Source organism: Moschus berezovskii, chromosome 21 (assembly GCF_049115385.1).
Source record: "Moschus berezovskii isolate FMDL1 chromosome 21, NW_MosBer_1.0, whole genome shotgun sequence".
NCBI classification, from domain to species: Eukaryota; Metazoa; Chordata; class Mammalia; order Artiodactyla; family Moschidae; genus Moschus; species Moschus berezovskii.
This window is the reverse complement of record NC_142480.1, coordinates 48921577-48942617: the sequence shown is the minus strand read 5'-3', so window position 1 is coordinate 48942617 and position 21041 is coordinate 48921577. Positions and strand designations below refer to the sequence as shown.

Genomic DNA, 21041 nt, shown 5'->3' with positions numbered 1-21041 from the left:
TTGGTGCATTTCTGTGTAACATTACAGCCTGAGGTTAAACATGACCAAGGTCCAGCTCTAGTGGTTTCCAGAGCAGCCGTATCTCAAGGTCTGCCCTGGGAGCTGGCCAGTCCCCAGTACAGTTCCTGTCCTTCACAGGGAAACTCACCTTAGTCGAGCTGTCCAGGGCACCCCGCAGCCCAGCTGGCTGCCAAGTCCAGGCCAGGGCCTGGGCTAACAGAGCTGATTCAGAACCGTCTCATGGTCTCTGAGAAGCTTTCAAGTCTGTTGTGTTTCCAAATCTGAGTCCTACTATGATCTTATAAATAAAACCCTTAAGTTAAAAACTCCCATTATTTTTTCCCTCCAGAGATTATTTTCATTTATTATAAAATAGTTTTCTGAAACTCAAGCCAAAAGGTGAGAGAGAGAGACAGGACAGTGGAGTAGAAGGACTTGAGCTCGTCTCCTCTCAGGAAAACACCAAAATCACAACTGCTGAACAACCATCAACAAGGCTCGAACCTACCAAAAAAGATACTCTACACCCAAAGACCAAGAAGAACCACAAGACAGGGAGGAGCACTTTCATGATGTAATCAGATCCCACACGTGCAGCGGTTCTCCCACAGGAGTGAGGTCTGAGCCCACGTTAGGCTCCCAGCCTGGGGGTCTGGCATCAGGGGAAGGAGCCCCCAGAGCATTTAGCCTGAGTGCAGGAGCTCCACAGGACTGGGGGAGACAGACTCCACTCTTGAGGGCACGCACAAGGTTTCATGAGCACTGGGGCCCAGGGCAGAGCAGTGACTCCATTAGAGCCTGAACCAGACCTACCTGCAGGTCTTGGAGGGTCTCCTGGAGAGGCAGGAATTGGCTGTGGCTCACCATGGGGACAAAGACATAGGTGGCAGACACCTCAGAAAATACTCATTGGTGTGAGTTCTGGAGGTCACCATTTTTCCACCAAGACCTGGCCCCACCCGACAGCCTGCCGGCTCCAGTGCTGGCACGTCTCAGGCCAAACCAACAGGGTAGAAACAGTGCCTCCCATCAGCACACAGGCTGCCTAAAACAGGAGCCAGCAGCCACCCACAAACACCCCTGACAGAGTCCTGAGCCAGAGGGACAACCCCGCTCCACCCACCAGTGGGCAGGCACCAGTCCCTCCTATGGGAAGCCTGCATAAGCCTCTTAGACCAGCCTCATCCACCAGGGGGCAGATACCAGAATCAAGAAGAATTGCAATCCTCCAGCCAGAATGGAGACCACAAACACACAACAAAAAATTAGACAAAAGGATATGGCACAGAAATAGTTCCAGATGAAGGAAGAAGATAGTAAAACTGCAGAAGAACAACTAAGTGAAGTGGAGACAGGCCGTCACCTTGACTGTTCTGCCTGTGTTTTATAGAACTCTTAGAGGAAAGCGGAGGCAGAACATTCTTCGACATAGATCACAGTAGTATCCTTTAAGATCCACCTCCCAGGATGATAAAAATAAATGGTACCTAAATTAAACTTAAAAGCTTTTGCACAGCAAAGGAGACCATAAACAGACAACCCACAGAATGGGAGAAAATATTTGTAAATGAAGCAACTGACAAAGGCTTAATCTTCAAAATACACAAATAGCTCATACAGCTTTACATTAAAAAAACAACAACAGACAACCCAATCAAAAAATGGGTAGAAAAAATAGACATTTCTCTAAAGAAGACATACAGGTGGCCAGAAAACATGAAAAGATGTTCAACATTGCTGAGTATTACAGAAATGCAAATCAAAACTACAAGGCATCACCTCACACCAGTCAGAATGGCCATCATCAGAAAGTCTGCAAACAGTAAATGTTGGCGAGGGTGTGGAGAAAACGGAACCCTCTTGCACTGTCAGTGGGAATGTAAGCTGGGACACCCATTATGGAGGACAGTATGGAGGCTCCTTAAACTAAAAACAGGACTACCATATGATCCAGCAGCCCGACCCCTAGGCATATATCTGGAGAAAACTATAATTTGAAAAGATAAACACATGCATTCCAATGTTCACTGCAGCACTATTTACACTAGATAAAACATGGAAGCCATCTAAATTTCCATCAGCAGAGAAACAGATAAAAGACACGGTACATATATACAATGCAATATTACTCAGCTATAAAAAAATGAATGCCATTTGCAGCAACACGGACCTAGAGATTATCATACTAAGTGAAATAAACCAGACAGACAAATACATCACTTATATGTAGAATCTAAAAATACAGATGAACTTATTTACAGAACAGAAACAAACTCACAGACTCTGAAAACAAACTTATGGTTACCAAACGGGAAAGGGAAGGGAAGGGATAAATTAGGAGTTTGGGATTAACATATACACACTACTATATATAAAATAGATAACCAACAAGGACCTACTGTATAGCACAAAGAACTCAAAAATCTGTAGTAAGCTGTATGAGAAAAAAATCGGAAAAAGAGTGGACATATGCATATGCATAAACATTCTGCTTCACATTTGAAACTAACAATGCTATAAATCAACTATAAATTTTTAAAAATTATATTAAAAAAAAGCTAAAACATGGCAACTGGGTACCGCATCCTAAAGGAAGTGACTGGTAGAAATCTGCACCTTTTTTAAACAAGTGATTCAAGTCCAGTTCTGGGCAGTAGCCCAAATTTGTTGACTCTTAACGAGAAAGATCAGGACCTGATTTAGAGCTTGAGGTAAGAACTCCTTCACAGAAGGGAGCGTCAACACCACACCTTTGGGCAGGCCCCAGATCTCCTAGGTGTGCCTACAGGGGGTTTTTCCTGACGTCAATCATCCCTGGGCTGACCCTCCGCAGTTCCCGCCGGGGCTTGGCCAAGGGCCCAAGGTTCCAGGGCAGACCTGCCTCACCCACTGGCAGCACCCGCCCCACCGGGGGCTCAGCGGCCTCCCGCTGCCGCAGCTCCTCAGGAGAGCCCTGCTCCTCACTGCACAGGCTCGAGCGTTTCCATGTCAACGGTAATGGGGCGTGGACCAAGTCCCGCATCTCCTCCCGTGGGCGGGGGGCACCCTCCGTGCCGGTGGGCTGCCAGAGAGGCTCAGGCGCTGGGTAGAGCTCATCCTCGCTTCCAGGGGCTTGTCTGTTCTCCAGGCACGGGGTCCTCTTCTCCCCGCCCATCACTGGCAATAACAACATCCTTGTCAGAAATGGAGGTAGCCAGCCACCCCTTCCTGAAGCCCCAGCCTTCTTCCAACACCCCTGTGCAATCAACATGTGAAATGACCCAAGAGCTGAAGGCAGAGTGGTTTCTAAGCTTTGCCCGGAACAAAGAAGACCCGACGTCAGGGCTGAGCCCCCGCAGGCCTGGTGACGGCACGCAGCAATTACCCCTGCTCTGGCCGGCGGCACTCAGGCTACTGAGCTTCTGCTTCAGCTCCTGGTTCAGCCGCACGTGGCGGGCCAGCTCCTTCTCCAGAGCTTGGATTCTGGTCTCGTACTGCCTCCTGCTGTCCGCCAGCCCTTCACCAAGATGGTCTGGAGGGAAAAAGGCAGGAGGAGGTGGTGAGACACTAGGGGGGCGGGCAGCGGCCCCCGCGGCAGGCCCAGGCCCCACCTCGGCTCTGCTGCAGCAGCAGCTGCACGTGCTGCTCATGTCCCCTCTGCTGCAGGGTCAGCTGGCGGTCCATCTCCAGGCGCTGCCGCTCCAGGGCCGCCTCCAGCCAGTACACCAGCCTCTGCTGCTCCTCCAGCTGCAATTCGAGCTCCGAGAAGGCCACCTGCTGCTGGTGCTGCTCCTCGCGGAGCGTCACCACCTGTCCCCAACAGCCAGGCTCAGCCCCCAGCGCCGGGTCCCTTCACCCGGGACTGTTCTCGCAGGGGCAGCAGGCGTGTGGCCGGCTCACCGCCCGTGCCGTCCACCTCCCCCCACCCCGGTGGACGCGGGGGTCTGCAAGCTCCGTGACCCACTTTGTCGAAGTACTTGCAGAGCAGGGCTCGGGTCTCCGAGGACGAGAGGTAGCTGAGCTTGGCCATGAGGTTCATCTCGCACTGGGACAGCAAGGAGGCCGAGGCCCGTAGCACCCGCTGGCGGCACGTGATGGCCTCGTTCTTGTACTCAATGGCGGCGTCCAGGGCCTCAATGGCCTCATCCAGCTGGAACAGCGTCCGCTCCTCCTGCGGGAACACAGGGATGGGTGGAGGGAGGCACGAACTACCCGTTCCATGGGACATCTGCCCCCTGAACACCGAGGTCCTGGGCAGTTGTGATGGCTACACGCAGCCACAACCCAGCCCTTAAGTGCCCGCTTATCCTCAGAGCCAGAGAGGTGCCCCCGCCCACTACAGCAGGAGCAGGGACACTTACATCTCAGCCTTGGCTCGGGTTGGGGAGGCAGGGGCTCTGCTAGGAGGCTGCTCTCTGAAGCTCACAGCCTCTGGAGTGACCTGTGCTTGGGAGACCCTGCTCTGAAGGGAAGGCGAGGTGGGGCTGCAAAGGCACCCAGGGTCTGCTGGGGCCCACTTCCAATTCTTTTAAATTTTAACTTTGGCTGCACCATGCAACATACAGGATCTTAGTTCCCCAACCAGGGATCAAACCTATGCCCCCTGCAGTGGAAGCACAGTCTTAACCACTAGACTGCCAGGTAAGTCCCCGGGGGTCCGCTGCTCTAACACAGGCTCTCTGCTGGCAGGAGGGCAAACCTATGTGGCTGTGAGGTGTGCTGACATGGTCCCGACTTGCGTCCCATGTTGGGAGTTGAGAGGTGTGAGCACGTGCTATATGCCTGAGGTCAATGTGATGCAGGACACAGGACGAGTCCCGAGTCCAGCTGGGGCAACCGAGAGCAGCGAGGCCCAGCTGGTGCCCCAGGCCCAGGGGCTGGACCAGCGGCGGGAGAGCTAATCCTGCGCCTTCTTTGGGGACTGACACCCGGGAGGGATGTGTGTCCCGAAGCAGGGAGGCCTGCACCCAGCGGAGAGCCGGAGCCAGCGGCGGAGGGGAGCAGGCGGCCAGACTGGCCCGCAGAGCGCACCTCAGGTGACAGCAGGCTGCCCTGCCTCAGCTTGCTGTCGATCTCCAGCCGCTGTTTCAGCAGCGAGTCCTTCTCCTGGCGCAGCGCGTCAATCTCCCCACGGATCTGCTGCTGGCTCTGGGCACTGCCCTGCCGCAGCTGCCCGCTCTTCTCGGACAGCTCCTTCTCCAGGTGCTCCAGCCGGCTGGACACTCGCACAATGTCCTCGTTGAGGGCCTGGGGGCGGCACCACCGGTGATGAGGGAAGGGGCAGGTGCCACCCTCCCAGGGGCCACAGGAACAGGCCAGCCCTGCCATGGAGGCTAAGGAGGCGTGCTGTCCAGCAGGAGCCCTGACTCTCAGTTCTGTACAAGCTGGGGAGTGGGAACCTAGGGGACCCAAGCCTCTGAAGAGGGGCCCCCAGAGATGGCCCAGAAGGAGGATACAGAGAAGCTGAGGACAAGAGGGGCAACATGGGCAAAGGCAGAGCGGGGTGGTGGTGGCCTGTCACTGAGATGACCTGACTTCAGTTGGTGATGGGAAGGACGGGGGATTAGTGGCCAACCCCAAAGGCCCTTGGGGAACCTAATGTGGAAGGAAGTGAGGGTTCTAATGGCCAAGGGACATTCCAAAAAATCCAGCTGAAACCCTCTAGGACTCCATGACAGCAGAAGAGGGTCTGGAACCCTGTAGGCACATAGCCCGAGCACCGGCTTCTGGGACAGCTCTGGGCTCTGTGTGAAGTGATGTACCCCTTCTCCAATCCCCAGGGCAACGCTGTGGTTCCTTCTGAGAGGAGGAAACTTGGCTCCGAAACTTCCTACTCAAGAGGGAGCAAGGAAGCCAAGTGGAGCTGGGTGGGGCCAGGTGCAACTGCCTCCAGCCCCGGTGAAGGCTTTCTCTCTGGCCAAACCACCTCTCCACACCTGCGGTTCCTCGTTCTCCCTGCACAGAGCAGGTGGTTAACGAGGTACAGTGCGTTGTGGGAGAGATACCAGGAGAGGTTCTTCTACCCACATGTCAGAACCCACATCACAGACACTCTGAAGACCCATAGGGTAGGGCCCGGGAGGACAGGGACCTGGCTGGAACTTACCCAGCAGGGACATCACCTAGAAGAACCTCATCTGTCTAGAACTCACCTGGCAGGGTTGTCATCTGGAGAGATCTCACTTGGAAGGACTTCATCTGCTGGAATCTCACCTGGGTGGGCCTCACCTGGCAGGATCTCACCCGACTGGACCTCACCTGGCTGGGCCTCACTTGGCAGGATCTCACCTGGCTGGGCCTCACCTGGCAGGATTTCATCTGGTTGAGCCTCACCTGACTGGACCTCAGCCGCTTGCTCTCCAGCCCCGTCTTCTCCTGCATCAGGGCTTCCTTCTTGGCCAGGATGGCCTCCCGCTTGTGGAGCTCCTCCCCCAGCTCCTCCAGCGCCCGCCGCTGCTGTAGAACCTTCTCCATTTCCTGGTCCAGCCACTTCTTCTGCTCCTCAATTTTCTGAGGGACAGCGGGGGAGGCGGGAGGGAACTCAGCTCCCCACTCTGGCCATGTGGGTGGTGTGGATGGCCACCCGACTCAGAAGGGAAGAATGGTGTGCCCACCAGCTGACCTCACAGGGCACTCTAGCAACTAGCCAGGCTGCCGGGCCAGGCTATGGGGTGCCCCGGGGGGTTTGGTTCAGCCCAGACCCCACCTGCTGCTGCTCCAGGCTGACCACAGAGCCATTGCTGCCGCTGCGCCGCTTCCTCTGAAATGCCGCGATCTCTTCTGTCTTGATCCTCAGGATCTTCTGCTGCTGCTCGTGCTTCAGCTCCAGCTCCTGGGCATGAAGTTCAGGGTGAGTTCGGTGGGCAGGGCCCTGGGGGGTACCAGTGTCCTCCCAGAGTCCGTGATCCCCAAAGCCCATGGGAGTGCCTGCCCCGCTCCCAGGACAACCCTGCCCAGCACCCCCCAGCCTCGCTACCCTCAAGTTCTGCTGGGGACCTGCCAGCCGAAGCAAACACAAGATTGCTGGACCCCTTATCTGGTTCATCTCACTGAATTCTCACCCTAGCCCTGAGTTTCCTATAACTCGCATTTTCAAGTGAAGAAACAAACTCAGGGAGGCCACGTGACCAGCCTTCTACGGTCACGTGGCGGTACGCGCCCCCCTCAGCCTCCTGGCTGGGACGCAGGCACCCCACCAGCCAAGCACCCGACCTTGACACGGTGCTGCCGCTTGTTCATCTCCGTCTCCAGGCGTCGCTTCTGCTCTGTCTCCTCGCGAAGCCGCCTCTGCAGCTGCCCCTGCTGCTGCCGCATGAGCTGCACGTTCCTCTCCAGCTCCTGCAGCCGCTTCTCGCTCTGGGCTGACAGTGATGCCAGCCGCTCCGTTGCCTGCTTCTTCTCCTTCAGTACCTGGACCAACACAGCTTCCGCTGGGCCGCTCATGGCAGCTGCCAAGAGCCAGGCATGGCACCTGGCACTCAACAAGGATGGGCAGGACAGAAGGATGATGAAGAGGGACAGACAGAGGGGAAGAGGGGCCAATGGACAATAGACTAATAAAAATAGCAAATTATAAAAATGTCAAAACACTGACATTTACTACATACCATGAGCACACTAAGTGAACTCAGTATATTAAGTGATCCTTAGAACCCTACAAAATGACTTTCAAAGTTTCCTACTTAACAGATTAAGGAAACTGAGGTGCAGAGAGGTTAGGAAACTTGACCCAGGACCCACAGCTAGTAAATGGGAGAGCTGGGATTCAAACGCAAGCAGTCAAGGCTCCTGAACCTGCGCTCTTAATCACTCTACTGTAGTGGAGGGACAGGTGCAAAGATGAACGGATGGAAGGGTGGGTGGACAGACAGATGATGCGCTCATATAAAGGTAAGAAACAGGGGACTTCCCTGGTGGTCCATGGCTAAGACTCTGAGCTCCCAAAGCAGGGGACCTGGGTTTGATCACTGCTCAAGGGAACTAGATCGCACATGCCTACAACTAAAAGGATCCTGTGTGACAACTAAAGATCCCGCATGCTGCAACTGAGACCCAGTGCAGCCAAATAAATTAAAAACTTTTTTTTTAAAAAAAAGTAAAAAATAGGACGAACAGACAATGCAAGGATCAATAAACAGAAATAGAAAGACAAATAAACAGACACACAAATAGTCACATCAACTGATAAAAGGAAAACTGGATGGATGGATTAGACAGACACCTGGACTGGTGGGTGGATGGACAGAGTGATGATGGGCTGGAGGGATGGATGAACAGACAGCTGGAAGGGTAGACGTATGGAGGGAGCGGAGGGCTATAGGAGGGAGGGTTAGTTTCTTCCCATACCCTTCCCTCATCCTTGCTGGTCTCCTAAGGTGGTCTTCAGGCAGGGCCCGCCTCTGCCTCTGCTGTGTTCAAAGATCCCCAGCACTGCCAGCTCCTACCTAATACCAGCCTCACTCTGGAAGGCCAGGAGGGCGTTCGCACCACCAGCTGGGGCTGGGGCACTCCCTGGTTCCACAGTGGGCGTGGGCTCTGGGGCTCACACATGTCTTGATCCCAGGACCCCAGCCTGGGAGGCTGCAGCTACCACACCAGGGTCCTGACACTGACCTGCACTTGGTTCTGAGCGGCAGCAACCCTCTTGCGGAACTCCTGGAGCTGCGAGCGTTCACCGGCATCCTGGAGCTCCCTGCCCTCGAGCTCCCGCAGCTGCCTCTGGCCCTCGCTCAGCTCAGCCCGCACCCGCTCTGCCTCCCGCTCCAGCTCCTGGATGCGCTGGCCGTGCTGACGGTTCAGGGCCTGGGCGGCCTTCCCTGGAAGAACCGGGGCGCAGTCAGCACTGGAGGTCCCTCCCTGAAGCATCGCAGCTCCTTCCCCAGTGGCTTTCCCAGACATCTGTCGGTCCCCGGCACCTACAAGGACTTCACGACGACTCTGTACCCCCCAGTACTGTGACCATTTACTCCTTTTCTTTGACTTATTTTTTTAAAATAGCCTTCTCCATAGCAGTGACCCAGGGGAAATACGGGTTAACGAGTTTTCCTTTTACCTAACACATGCTGAAATAAATATGTAACTTGAGCCGGCACACAACTAAGCCTCTAGAACTAACTTCCATTTGTAGGAAATAGGGAGAACAAAGGAACAAGCTAAATGACACCACAAGGAAGCTAATAGACAAACCCAGAATATCTGGGATCTGGAACATTCTACAGGATGACTGTGAAAAGGTGAGAGAAGGGAGATTTCAGAGACCTAATGAGCAAATGTGTGGACAAGCCCAGAGCTGCACACAGACACTGCTGAGCTGCTTCTGTTCTGAGTCTGTGAGGGCGTTAGTTCAGTTAGATATGCTAATGGCATTTTGGTTAAAATATCCAAAAAGAGACATACTGAAAGGTACAGGAATGAAATGACATGAAGTCTTGGATTTGCTTCAGAATACTTCAGCAAAAAAGGACTTCCCTGGTGGTCCGATGGCTAAGACTCCATGCTCCAAATTCAGGGGGCTCAGGTTCAGTCCCTGGTCAAGGAACTAGATCCAGCATGCCACAGCTATTAATGACTTTGCGTGTTGCAAGCAAAGATCTGGCACAGCCAATAAGTTAGAAACAAAAAATATCAGCAAAGAAAAAAGGGAGAGATGAAGCAAATGTGGGCCAAGCTTGGAAATGCTAAATCTGAATGACGGGTATGTAGGGACTCTCATATGTCTGTCTGCAATTGTTCCCAATACATTTTATAATAAACTCGCTCAGTCGTGTCCAGCTCTTTGCGACCCATGGACTATACAGTCCATGGAATTATCCAGGCCAGAATACTGGAGTGGGTAGCCGTTCCCTTCTCCAGGGGATCCTCCCAACAGGTCTTCCGCATTGCAGGCGAATTCTTTACCAGCTGAGCCACAAGGGAAGCCCAATAAACTCATAGCTATTAAAAAGCTTGACCAGTCACCACCTAAAACCATCCCCTGCTCATTCGCCTGTGTCACCAGTAGCAGATGTACTGCTGTGACTGGGGGACGCTGTTTGCCCTCCAGGACCGCTGTTTGTGCCCCATGCAGTGTCTGACACACAGCAGGCAACTGATTAAAATAACAGAAATAACGCTTCCTGAAAACTAGTCTAAGCATTTTACCTGAATTAACTCATCCCAACAACCTATAAAACAGGTGCAGTTACTATCTCCATTTCAGAGCACACAGCGGTTATCCTACCTGCTCAAAGTCACCCATCTGGAAGAAGCTGAGTGGGCAAACCTAGGGCACCTGGACCCTGCTCCTAACCACCCACCCTCAGGTGGGAGGCCCGGCCCAAAGCCCCTCCCTCACCTGTGCGCACCAGCTCGCCAATGAGCTCCTCCTTCATGCGGATGTTGATGGCCAGCTCACGGATCTTCTGCTGGGCTTGGGCCAGTCGCCACTCAGAGGCCATGGCCGTGGGGGCCTGGCGGGGCTGAGCCAGGGCCTTGCTCCCACCAACCACTGTAATGGGCTGATGGTCAGGGCGGCTGCCGCGACAGACAGTGGGGGAAGCAGGGGTGGGCGGAAGAGAGGGAAGGGGAGTAATGCCTTGGCCAGGGGCAACCAGGGATGGTATATGGACTCTCCAGGGTGGCCAGTCCAGGACCATGAGTGGGTCAACAGGTCAGGACCCTCTCTACGCCCCACTCAGCTCACCTCTGGGTCCAGGGATAGCCACACCCAGCTCCTCCAGGCAAAGATCTGGGCCCTTCCTGTTGAGTGGACTCCCTGGGCGGGCCCCCATCCTCTGGTTCCACTTGCTGATCCCATTCCTGGAGGGCAGAAGGTGAGTCTGTACCCCTCCCCAGCCCAGCCACCTCCCAGGCCCAGAGGGGAAGAGAGAACCCCAGGCCTTCCATCACCCTAGGGTCACCTTGACCCCAAGATGTCCGTCTAGTAGAACTCAGAGGCCAGTGGCTGAGCTGAGAGGGTGCAAGGCACCGAAGCCCACCTTGGAGGCCGAGAACCAGGAGGCCAGGTCCATCCCTCAGCACACCCACCCCAGCAAGAATGCCTGATTCAGAGCCCACAGCCCCTGCCTGCTCTCCCCCAAGGGCTGGCCAGGGCGATGGAGGCAAGGGCACGCTGAGACTACAGTGGGATCACCCTCTTGCCCAGCTGAGGCCCTGAGCTGGTCCTTGCCAGGTGGGCCATGGGTCCCACCCACCTTCGTGGGTGCAGGCTCTGTCGGGGCAGCCCCTCCTTCTCCCCTTCCTCTTCCTCCTCTTCTTCTGATGCATCTGAAGAGCCGCTTCCCAGCCTGAGTCCCTCTGTCAGAAACTTGGCTGCAGCCTCCCTGCCATTTTTCATCTGCTGGGGAATGCCAGGGTTTCAGGCCAGGCTCCCAGGGCCTCTCCATCAGCCATCTCCCCCCACCCAGTCTTCGGCCCGCCTCGTGTGCTCCTTACGTCTCTGCCTCTTCAAGCCCGACCTCACCTTCAGGATCTAGCTCCAGTGATCTCTGAGAGGCCTTTCCAATCTCAAGTTGGAGCAGAAACTTCTCCCCTCCTCCCCTGTTCCTTCCTCTACTCCTGTTCTCTTGCCCCCCACCACCCCCACCCTGCTCCAGCTCCCACAGCTAAACTAGCACCCCTCAGGGGACAATCTCCCCTTTCCACCTGTATATAAGTCACCTGCAGCAAGTCTTATCTCACCAACAACGCCCCACCAGAGTGGGGGTGGGGGGCCCGTAACAGGCTTCTTCCAAACCCATGTCCTCCCACCCCTCAGCCCCTCTGGCCTTTAGAGCTCAGATGTCCCAGAGCTTTCAGGCAGATGCAGGGGGAGCCTTTGTCCAAAAGGCCCCAAGGGGCAGAACTAGAAACAAGAGACCAAGCACAAGGAGCTCAGAGCTCATGGAAAACTGAGCTTGCAGAGGAAGGCATCCAAAGATGGGGTGTGTGTGTAGGGGGGGGGACTTCAGAGGTGATGAGCTCCCCATCCCTGGAGGTAGGCAAGCATTCCATTCCATACTGGAAACCAGAACCCCCTCTGTAGTCCTCACTCCAAGCAATCTCCAACTACTCCAAGGATGCTCCATGGCACCAGATCCCTCTGAGAGGTCCTACCCAAACTTGGGCCATTCCTCCAGGAACACCAGAAAGGGGCATCTCATAGCTGGTCCCGTGAAAGCACGAGGTGAGGGACACATTCCCCAGGATTGCCCCTCCCCTGCCTGAGCCTGCCCAGCTCAACCAGCAGACACCCAGCCTTGCCACCTTCTCACCTCTCCCCGATTCTCAGGGCCAATTTCATCTCCAGGAATGCAGGCAGGGGGAACCACGCCCAGCACATGGGTGTGGGCACCTCCCAGGGGGGCTGTGTGAGGCCGGGGCACAAAAGACCCAGGAGGCAAGCCCTGCAAGATCCCTGGGGCCCCCCAGCCTGGCCGCACCAGCTCCAGCCGCAGTCGCAGCTCTGCCATCTCCTCCTGCTGCTCACGGAGACGGTCACTCTGCAAGACACGGTACAGGTACTGATGGAAGACGTGGATGAGACAGAGGTGGGGTGCCGGGGTGCTGACAGGCAGAAGTGCAGGAAAATGAAGAACACATCTGAGACCACCCTGCCCTCTCTGTGCCAAAACGGAGGAGGGCCAAATGCCTCTGACCACCTCTTGGTGTCCCTCTGGAATACACAGTGCATTAGCTCAGGTTTAAACTCTCCCCCAACTCGATGGACGTGAGTTTGAGCAAGCTCCAAGAGTTGGTGATAGACAAGGAGGCCTGGTGTGCTGCAGTCCACGGGGTCGCGGAGTCGGACAGAGTGACCGACTGAACTGACCCTGCCCCATCTATCACTCCCTCCATATTCATGCCACCAGGGGGCGCCAGGAGCAACGCCGACCTGGTTATCTTTCCGTTCGGTTCAGTCGCTCAGTCGTGTCAGACTCTTTGCGACCCCGTGGACTGTAGCCTACCAGGCTTCTCCGTCCATGGGATTCTCCAGGCAAGAATACTGGAGTGGGTTACCATTTCCTTCTCCAGGGGATCTTCCCGACCCAGGGATCGAACCCGGGTCTCCCGCATTGGGGGCAGACGCTTTAACCTCTGAGCCACCAGGGAGGCCCAAAAGGAAATGCAGCGCTCAGGAGTCTCATGAGGCTGCCCCTCCAGTCCCCCCCAATTGCAACCCGCCCTCGCACACCCACTTGCACCAATCTGTTCCTTTCCTCTGCACTTCTGCTCACATCTCTACCCATCCTGCCAGAACCCACTTCCCTCACTCCGACACAGCTGTTTAGCCTCCGGGAAGAAGTCCCCCCTACCCACCATCACTGTGGCAGGGGGCGCCCCACCTGAAGTTTGTACTGCTCCATGGCGTCCTCCAGCGCAGCCAGAAAGTCTCGGTTCTCCTCTTCCAGCCGGGCCACCTGGCTCTGCAGGGCCAGCAGCTGCAGTGGCCCCTCATCTTCCTAGGGGGGCAGGGAGAGCAGCTTCAGGGGAACAGTCAGGACGAGCCTGCCTGTCCCTGAGTCATCCCGCCGGCCCTGCTTGCTATTCTGCTCCAAAGCCTGCCTGCAAGGGGGAAGGGGTCCAGACCCCCATATGGCCTGCAATCACCTCCACAAGCCACTGGGCTATCTCTTGTCATTATTAATCATATTTTCATTAACAGTAATATCACCACCACAATTATTAAGAACTAGCCTTCACCAGCACTTATGACACCCTTGGTCCTTACCTCCCAAGGAGGTAGATACTCCTGTTATCTTTAACAGATGGAAACACTGAGGATACATCAAGGTCATCAGCAGAAATGCCTCTGAATCCCTGTATGGAAAACCTTTTTCCTCACCCCCCCAGCCCACTCCCAGGCCACCCCCGGCCCGTGGTCACCTTTCGCCCGCCGGGTCCCTGGGTGGCCTGCTCCTCGGCAGAGGCGCTCTCAATGCCGCTGTCGGGCCCGGAGGCGGAGCTCAGGGCGCTGCGCTCGCCCTCGACGGCGCACAGCCAGTCGCGCACCTTGCGGGCGGCGGCGCCGGGCAGCCCGGGCTCGGCCTGCAGCTCTCGCAGGAGGCTGTAGGCGGCGTCGGTGCGGGCTCGGTAACGCGCACACTCGGCGCCCAGGCGGGCAGCGGCCGCGGCGGAGGCGGAGGCAGGGCCCGGGGCGCGCCGGCCCCGGTGGATGATGCGTGTCTCCGACCGATGCCTAGGCGGCCCACGGGCGCTGGCTGCAGTCTCCTCCGGCCCCCGCTCAGCCTCGGGCCGCCAGTTGACAGTGGCGCGGTTGCGAATGTTCTGGGCGCGGCTGGCGTAGTTGAGGGTGTTGAGGGTCTCGTCAAAGTCGGAGGAGGAAGGGCTGACGCAAGCGATCATCATTGTCTTGGCGTTCCCGCCCAGGGAGTCTTTGAGGATCCTGAGGGGGCCAGGGAGATGCGTCAGGGGCCCCAAAGTGCCAGAGCCAGAGGTTCAGACCCCAAAGAGGGTTTGAATCTCTGTGTGGCTCCCTGTGGGCCCCAGACTTCAACCACATGTAGACTGCGCCCCAGAAATCAGAGGGGGACCCATCTCTTGTCGCCTCAGCCCAGCCAGAGAGGCCAGACAGGAGCCAGGACAGACTAGGGGGCTCACGGGGCCTCTTTTCCTCGGGCCAGCAGCAGTGGCAGCTCACCGGGTGATCTTGGAGTCCCGGTAAGGGATGTGGCTGCCCCGGCGCTGGGGCTCACCCAGGGCACTGATGACGTTGCCTAGCGCCAAGAGGCTGCTGTTGATCTGGATGCTCTCCTTGAGTCGCTCGCCTGTGCTGCCTGTCTTGAGCACCCTCTCCGAGCCCGCCAAGTCCACAAAGTGGAACTTGGAGACAAGCAGCTGGCCGGCTGCAGGTCGGGGCAGGCGGCTGGGGGCGCGACCCCGCTGCTCCAGGGTCACGGTGAAGATGGTGTGGGAGCGGCTGGAGAGGCGGTTGAGATGTGTGGCTCCCGTGTGCCGCGCTGCATTGCCCATCTCCAGGAGGCTCAGCACCTCGTCCAGGCCCTCCACGTCCACTTCCTTCACCCCACACAGCACTGCGGGCACAGAAGGCTGTGAGCCCAAGGCAGGGCAGCCAGGAGGGCAGGCTGAGCAGGACTGGTTCTCTACGGCTCTTCCTGACTCAGGGGCCCCTTCTGCATGCACAGGGGGTCCTGCCCATCCTGCTTGGGGATTAAAGGGGCTCCAGCTTCCCTGGTGGCTCAGATGGTAAAGAATCTGCCTGCAATGCAAGAGACCAGGGTTCGATCCCTGGGTTGGGAAGATCCTCTGGAGGAGGGCACAGCAACCCACTCCAGTATTCTTGCCTGAAGAATTCCATGGACTGAGGAGCCTGTCAGGCTACAGTCCATGGGGCTGCAAAGAGTTGGACATGACTTAGCAACTAACACTTTCACTTTTATCAGCTTCCCCCATGCCCACCTCAGTGACTCTCACTCTCGGTACACCAGTGTATACCGAGCTCAGCAGAGACAGGGAAATGAAAGCAAGACTTCCCAGAGCTTGAATTTCCTAGTTAGGAGGTACCCCTCTCCAGACAGGGTATCCACCCTAAGCAGGTAAAGCCTCCCCAAGCCAGGTTCCCCACTCCCAACCAGAGGAGGACCCAGAAGTTTCTTACCAACATTCCCACGATCGTCCTCCCGGAGCTGGATGTCCCGGCTGGCAGTGCCCACCTCCAGCAGGTCTCGGAACTCCTCCTTGTACACTTCCAGGTAGGACACATGCACCAGACAGTCCAGCAAGTCATTCTCATCAATCAGCTTGAAGGCCTCGGCCATGGCCCGTGGGATGATGCCCTGCTCATCCTCGTGAAGGGAGGCTGGGGAGACACCGCAGGGCCACCTGCCATGGTGCTTTCACTGGGGCATGGCGCCCACAAGGCCCAGAGGCTCCTGCCAGAAGCTGGCAGATGGAGCTCCAGTGTGGAGAAGGTAGAGGCAGAGGCCAGCATGGGCTGGGCAGCCAGGCTAGGCTCCAGGGTGCTCAGGCAGGATTTCAGAGTTGGAAGCAACCTCTCAAGGTTCAACCAACCACTTTCATGATGTAAGCATCCCTACTACATCCCTGCCAGACAGTCAGATACCCTTTGTTTGATGACTCCTGGGGACTCATTATCATAGTCTATGCTCAGTTATTTAAAGAAGCCCCTAAATTTATACCAAGGAAGTAATAAAAGGATGTTCAGAACACCCTCATAACTTAAAAAAAACAAAACATAAACACCCTCAGTGTCCATTGCAACATCCAAGAGGGGGTCTGATTAAATAAATTACCTTATATTCACAATGGCACACTAGGCAGGCATTAAAGTTTTTGCTTGAATAATAATTAATGATATAGAGAAATGTTCATAATATTAATATATTATTAAGAAAATAAAACAGGATACAAAAGAATGGTACATTGGTACCATATTTTTTTAAGTATAAAAATTTTCACCAGGAAAAACTGAATGTTAACAGGGTGAGTGAAAGGCAATTATCAGAAAGTGTGAAAGTGTTAGTCCCTCAGTTGTGTCCAACTCTTTGCGACCCTACAGACTGCAGCCCACCAGGTTCCACTGTCCTTGGAATTCTCCAGGCAAGAATACTGGAGTGGGTAGCTATCCCCTTCTCCAGGGGATCTTCTCAACCCAGGGATCAAACCCGGGTCTCCTGCATTACAGGCAGATTCTTTACCATCTGAGCTACCAGGGAAAGGCAGTTATCAACTAAGTTTTCTTTTGTGGATATGCTTTTCTGTATTTCCCTAATTTTCTACAACAAACATGTACACTTTTCAAATCATGTGCCTTAGAAGCAGGCAATCCCTTCAATTGGCCCAAAGCATCTCTGCAAAACTCTGCTCCAGAGCCTCATGGAACCAGCCCGCTTCCCTGCTATGCAGCCCCCGGAGCATGTCTCTTCCAGGACAGTCTCCCTTCCAGCCATCCTGACCCTTGACAATGATCCTGACAACCTCCAGAGACAAGACAACTTCCCATGCCCTTCCTCCCCTTGAGGTCCCCAGAACCAGACAATACGATCCCATCTCTATGGTCTTGAGAGGGCCACTCACCTCTGAGGACTCTTCTTCCTGCCCGACCCAGCCCAGTGACACAGCTGATCCTACCCTGGGCTGCAGATTGACTTAGAAAACCCACCCTCCCTCCTCCAGCCTCCTCATCTTCAACAGGAAATGGCAGAGGCAGAAATTCAGGAGATGTTTGAGGCCCCTCAACGAGGGCAGGGGGTCTCAAGCCAGGTCACTCACCCACACTGGCCTCCCCCATGGTGTACGTCTTTCCGGAGCCTGTCTGACCGTAGGCAAAGACGGTGACATTGAAGCCTTCAAAGAAAGCCTCGAGGAGGGGCTGCACACAAGCCTGGTATACAGCCTCCTGCCCGGCGTCCTCATCCAGCACTACGTGGAAGCCGAAGTGGCGGTCTCGGCCCAAGGTGACCCGGCCGTGTCCCGGCTCCACCGTCAGGCAGCTCTGGTGCCCGTGCAGCAGCTCCTTGGGCAGGAGTGGGCGGACTCGAAGGGCCACCCTCACAGGGGCCTCCTCGGCCCCTGGCAGCCTCTGGGCCTCCAGCCCCATGTTGAGAGACTGCTGCTCCTGGCCCTGCGGAGAGAGGAAGAGGCCCCGGCCATCAGCGCCTGGACTCACCTTGCAGGTGACCCAGAGCCAGTTCCTGCAGCTCCTGACCTTGGAGGGATTAAAAGGTGATCAAAGTTCAAAACATCCTCTGTGCCCCAACCTGATGCCCAGATGCTGCAAGGGCCACAACAGAATCCTACATGGGAACATTTCACGGCTCCCACCACTGACCAAATGAGGCCCGAACTCCTCCACTTGACACCCAAGGGCGTCTGTGTTCCCGCTGGGACCCCATCTCCTAGAAGACACACACACAAGCAGCACTGCACAAGGATCTCTTTTCCCTTTCACCCACCCATAGTCTCTGCCTTCGTAAAGCTCAACACTCAGAAAACTAAGATTATGGCATCTGGTCCCATCACCTCATGGCAAGTAGATGGGGAGACAGTGGAAACAGTGACAGACTTTTATTTTCTTGGGATCCAAAATCACTGCAGATGGTGACTGTAGCCATGAAATTAAAAGACACTTGCTCAGCATATTAAAAAGCAGAGACATTACTTTGCCGACAAAGGTCTGTCTAGTCAAAAATATGGTTTTACCAGTAGTCATGTACGGATGTGACAGCTGGACTATAAAGAAAGCTGAGCGCTGAAGAATTGATGCTCTTGAACTGTGGTGTTGGAGAAGACTCTTGAGAGTCCCTTAGACAGCAAGGAGATCCAAACTGTATACTCTAAAGGAAATCAGTGCTGAATATTCATTGGAAGGACTGATGCTGAAGCAGAAACTCCAATACTTTGGCACTTGATGTGAAGAACTGACTCATTGGAAAAGACCCTGATACTGGGAAAGATTGAAGGCGGGAGGTGAAGGGGATGACAGAGGATGAGATGGTTGGATGGCATCACTGATTCGATGGACATGAGTTTGAGTAAACTCCAGGAGTTAGTGAAGGACAGGGAAGTCTGACGTGCTGCAGTCCATGGGGTCACAAAGAGTCGGACATGACTAAGTGACTGAACTGTTTGCCTTTGTCACAGCACAGTCCCCACTCCACCTTCTTAAAGAGAGTCAGCACATCCTTTGAGGCCAAGCCCCCACCACCAGATACTGCCAATTCCATCTCCTAAATATCAAGTCCACCTGCTTCTCTCCATCCTATTACCCAAGCCCGGATACCGCCCACTGGACAGAATATTTACCAACCTCCTCACTGGCTTCAGCCTCCCTGCACTTTCCTATGTGGCAACCAGGGGCATCTTTCAAAAATGCAAATGTGACCACTCCACTCTCCTCCTTAAACTGCCCCCAAAAGAGGAAAAGGGGTTCCCTAATGCTCTAGATTCAAAACCTTAACAGGAAAAACAACTTTTAATGGGCCCTGCCTACCTTGATGACTTACCCCCTCCCTGCTGCTGCTGCTAAGTCACTTCAGTCGTGTCCGACTCTGTGCGACCCCATAGATGGCAGCCCACCAGGCTCCCCCATCCCCAGGATTCTCCAGGCAAGAACACTGGAGTGGGTTGCCATGTCCTTCTCCAATCATGAAAGTGAAAGTGAAGTCGCTCAGTCGTGTCCGACTCTGAGCGACCCCATGGACCGCAGCCCACCAGGCTCCTCTGCCCATGGGATTTTCCAGGCAAGAGCACTGGAGTGGGTTGCCATCGCCTTCTCCGGACTTTCCGCTAATATCCAAGGCTTCCTCACCTTTCTCTGCCTGCAGCACACTCAGCTGTTGTTAGTCCCACCTCCAGGGAGCGCCCTCCCCTCCAAGGAGGGGCGTCTAATCTGTGGCCCCCACCACCCACCCACACCCAGCGCTTTAGCTCTCCCATCAGCCACTGACCACTCCCTTCCCTTGCAAAAGACCAATGGATTATCCATTGGCCTCCCCTCACCTCCCAAACTGGGGGCTGGGAGGCAGGGACCCGCCTGTCCCCTTCATGCTGTATCTCCAGCACCCAGCACAAGGTCCGACGCTGAGTAGCTGATGAGTAGTTTACATCCAGGGAACTTTCCCCATCCCCACTCCTCGCCCCCACCCCGAGGGTCACAGCTCTTTATTTTTCACTACTTCTCTCAGCACCTGTAATCGTTCGCTCGTTCGTTCACTCTTCAGTCCCAGCTGGGTGGCCGGCCCTGGGGCCGCAGCGGTAACTGCCACGCAATACTACGGGCGCCTTCGGGCATCCCTCAGCCATAGCTTTTCCAGCCCCGCGGTCCCGGCTTCTCCGCGCCCGGGCTCGGGGCCCAGTGCTCTGCGCACCGAAGGCGCCGGGACAACACCGAGGGTGCCGGAGTCGGAGGCGCCGGGCACGGGACAGGAGCTCCGGGAAAGTTGGGAGAAGTGATTACAAAGGCGAACCCGACTCTCGAGGCGTGGGTGCTCGCTCCTCCTGGCCAGGCCCCGAATACCGGCCTCAGGCCCCGACTTAAGGAAGGGGAGTCTCCGGTCCACTCGGAGAGGGGCCTGGAGGAGGTTAGCAAAGATGGGGAGGGAGGGAGTGGTCCTCGTGCTCGGTCCAGGGTCCCCGGGGTGCCGACGCCCAGTGCCACCCAGCCCAGGCGTGCGCAGGGAAGGGGCGAGCGCGCGCCTCCTCCCTCCCACCCGCGTCCTGGACCTCCACCCCTCCCCGACCCGCACCCACCTGCTAGGGTGCGCGCGTCGTCCCCCCGCGGGGCACCGAGGCTATGAGCCCGAGCGCGGCGCGGTCAGATGCCGTCACCGGGACCCCCGCCCACCAAAACATCCCGCCCCTCATCCTCAACTCCTCCCGCCTGGGCGCTCCCGGGAGGAGGCGCGGGCTGCGCGGCGCCGGGGAGTCTGTCCGCAGACGGGGCGGAGCGGGGGCCGGAGGGGCGGGGAATCGGGTGTGGCCTAGGCTGAGCGGCTGGACCACCGGTCCCGCTACCCCCAGCACCACCTGGAGTCGCGAGCGCTGCGCGCCGATATTAGCATCTCCTCGCCGAATGCTGGGGACACAGCAACCAACAAGGCCTCCCGGATTCTCCGAGCTGGAGAAGCCCAGCAGTTCGTGGAGGGGGGCATCTTGGTTTATGATACAAGTTGTAACAGATGAATGAAAACTAACTAGGAGACAGCTTCGTTCCACGAGCATTTTCTGAGACTCCGGTTAACAGTGGCCTAAAAATCAACTCCTGCAGAAGGAAATGGCAAGCCACTCCAGTATTCTTGCCTGGGAAATCCCATGGACAGAGGAGCCTGGCGGGTTACAGATAATGGGGTCTCAAAGAATCGGACACGACTGAGCGACTAACGCTAACTAAAGATCAGCGACTGTAGTTCGATTGTTCATTCTCACGCAGAGACCTTCCCCCTTCCTTTCTATCGCAGCCCTCCCCACGCCCGATCAAAGCGCAGCAAGCTCTTCTTCCTAGGCCCTAGGAAGCCTCCAGCCTTGTTTTCCTCTTATTTCGCTGCCTCTTCTAAAGCCGAGAAGGACTCATCCCCTCTGAGATA

The 21041-nt window shown here is 55.9% G+C and overlaps 1 protein-coding gene across 4 annotated transcripts; it reads right to left on the bottom strand.

Annotated features, from left to right (window-relative positions):
• Nucleotides 1-5: 5 nt before the first annotated feature.
• On the bottom strand, nucleotides 6-20336 carry KIF7 (kinesin family member 7). 4 transcript variants are annotated; one of them, XM_055417807.2, is made up of 19 exons: nucleotides 20209-20336; nucleotides 17230-17581; nucleotides 15596-15796; nucleotides 14618-15011; nucleotides 13843-14362; nucleotides 13302-13418; nucleotides 12231-12458; nucleotides 11172-11317; nucleotides 10661-10776; nucleotides 10313-10465; nucleotides 8593-8795; nucleotides 7192-7389; nucleotides 6686-6811; nucleotides 6313-6489; nucleotides 5011-5226; nucleotides 3944-4150; nucleotides 3591-3789; nucleotides 3365-3511; nucleotides 6-3156 (listed from the first exon to the last, which is right to left on the bottom strand). In XM_055417807.2, exons 2-19 carry the CDS (start codon nucleotides 17555-17557, stop codon nucleotides 2783-2785), a joined length of 4050 nt encoding a protein of 1349 aa, XP_055273782.2. In that variant the 5' UTR covers nucleotides 17558-17581; nucleotides 20209-20336; the 3' UTR covers nucleotides 6-2782. The 4 variants fall into 4 exon arrangements, with proteins under 4 accessions (XP_055273782.2, XP_055273784.2, XP_055273785.2 ...); XM_055417809.2 differs by having other exon boundaries at nucleotides 11172-11314; XM_055417810.2 differs by having other exon boundaries at nucleotides 11172-11314; nucleotides 12399-12458.
• Between the last annotated feature and the right edge of the window lie 705 nt (nucleotides 20337-21041).

What these genes read in the sequence shown, in the direction of transcription:
- KIF7 (XM_055417807.2), bottom strand. Translation starts at nt 17,557, where the DNA reads ATGGGGCTGGAGGCCCAGAGGCTGCCAGGGGCCGAGGAGGCCCCTGTG. An exon ending in AGCGGCAGCACCGTGTCAAG is followed by an intron (nt 6,812 to 7,191) that starts GTCGGGTGCTTG and finishes CTTCATGCCCAG; the next exon opens with GAGCTGGAGCTGAAGCACGA. An exon ending in GCAGCCTGCTGTCACCTGAG is followed by an intron (nt 4,151 to 5,010) that starts GTGCGCTCTGCG and finishes GTGTTCCCGCAG; the next exon opens with GAGGAGCGGACGCTGTTCCA.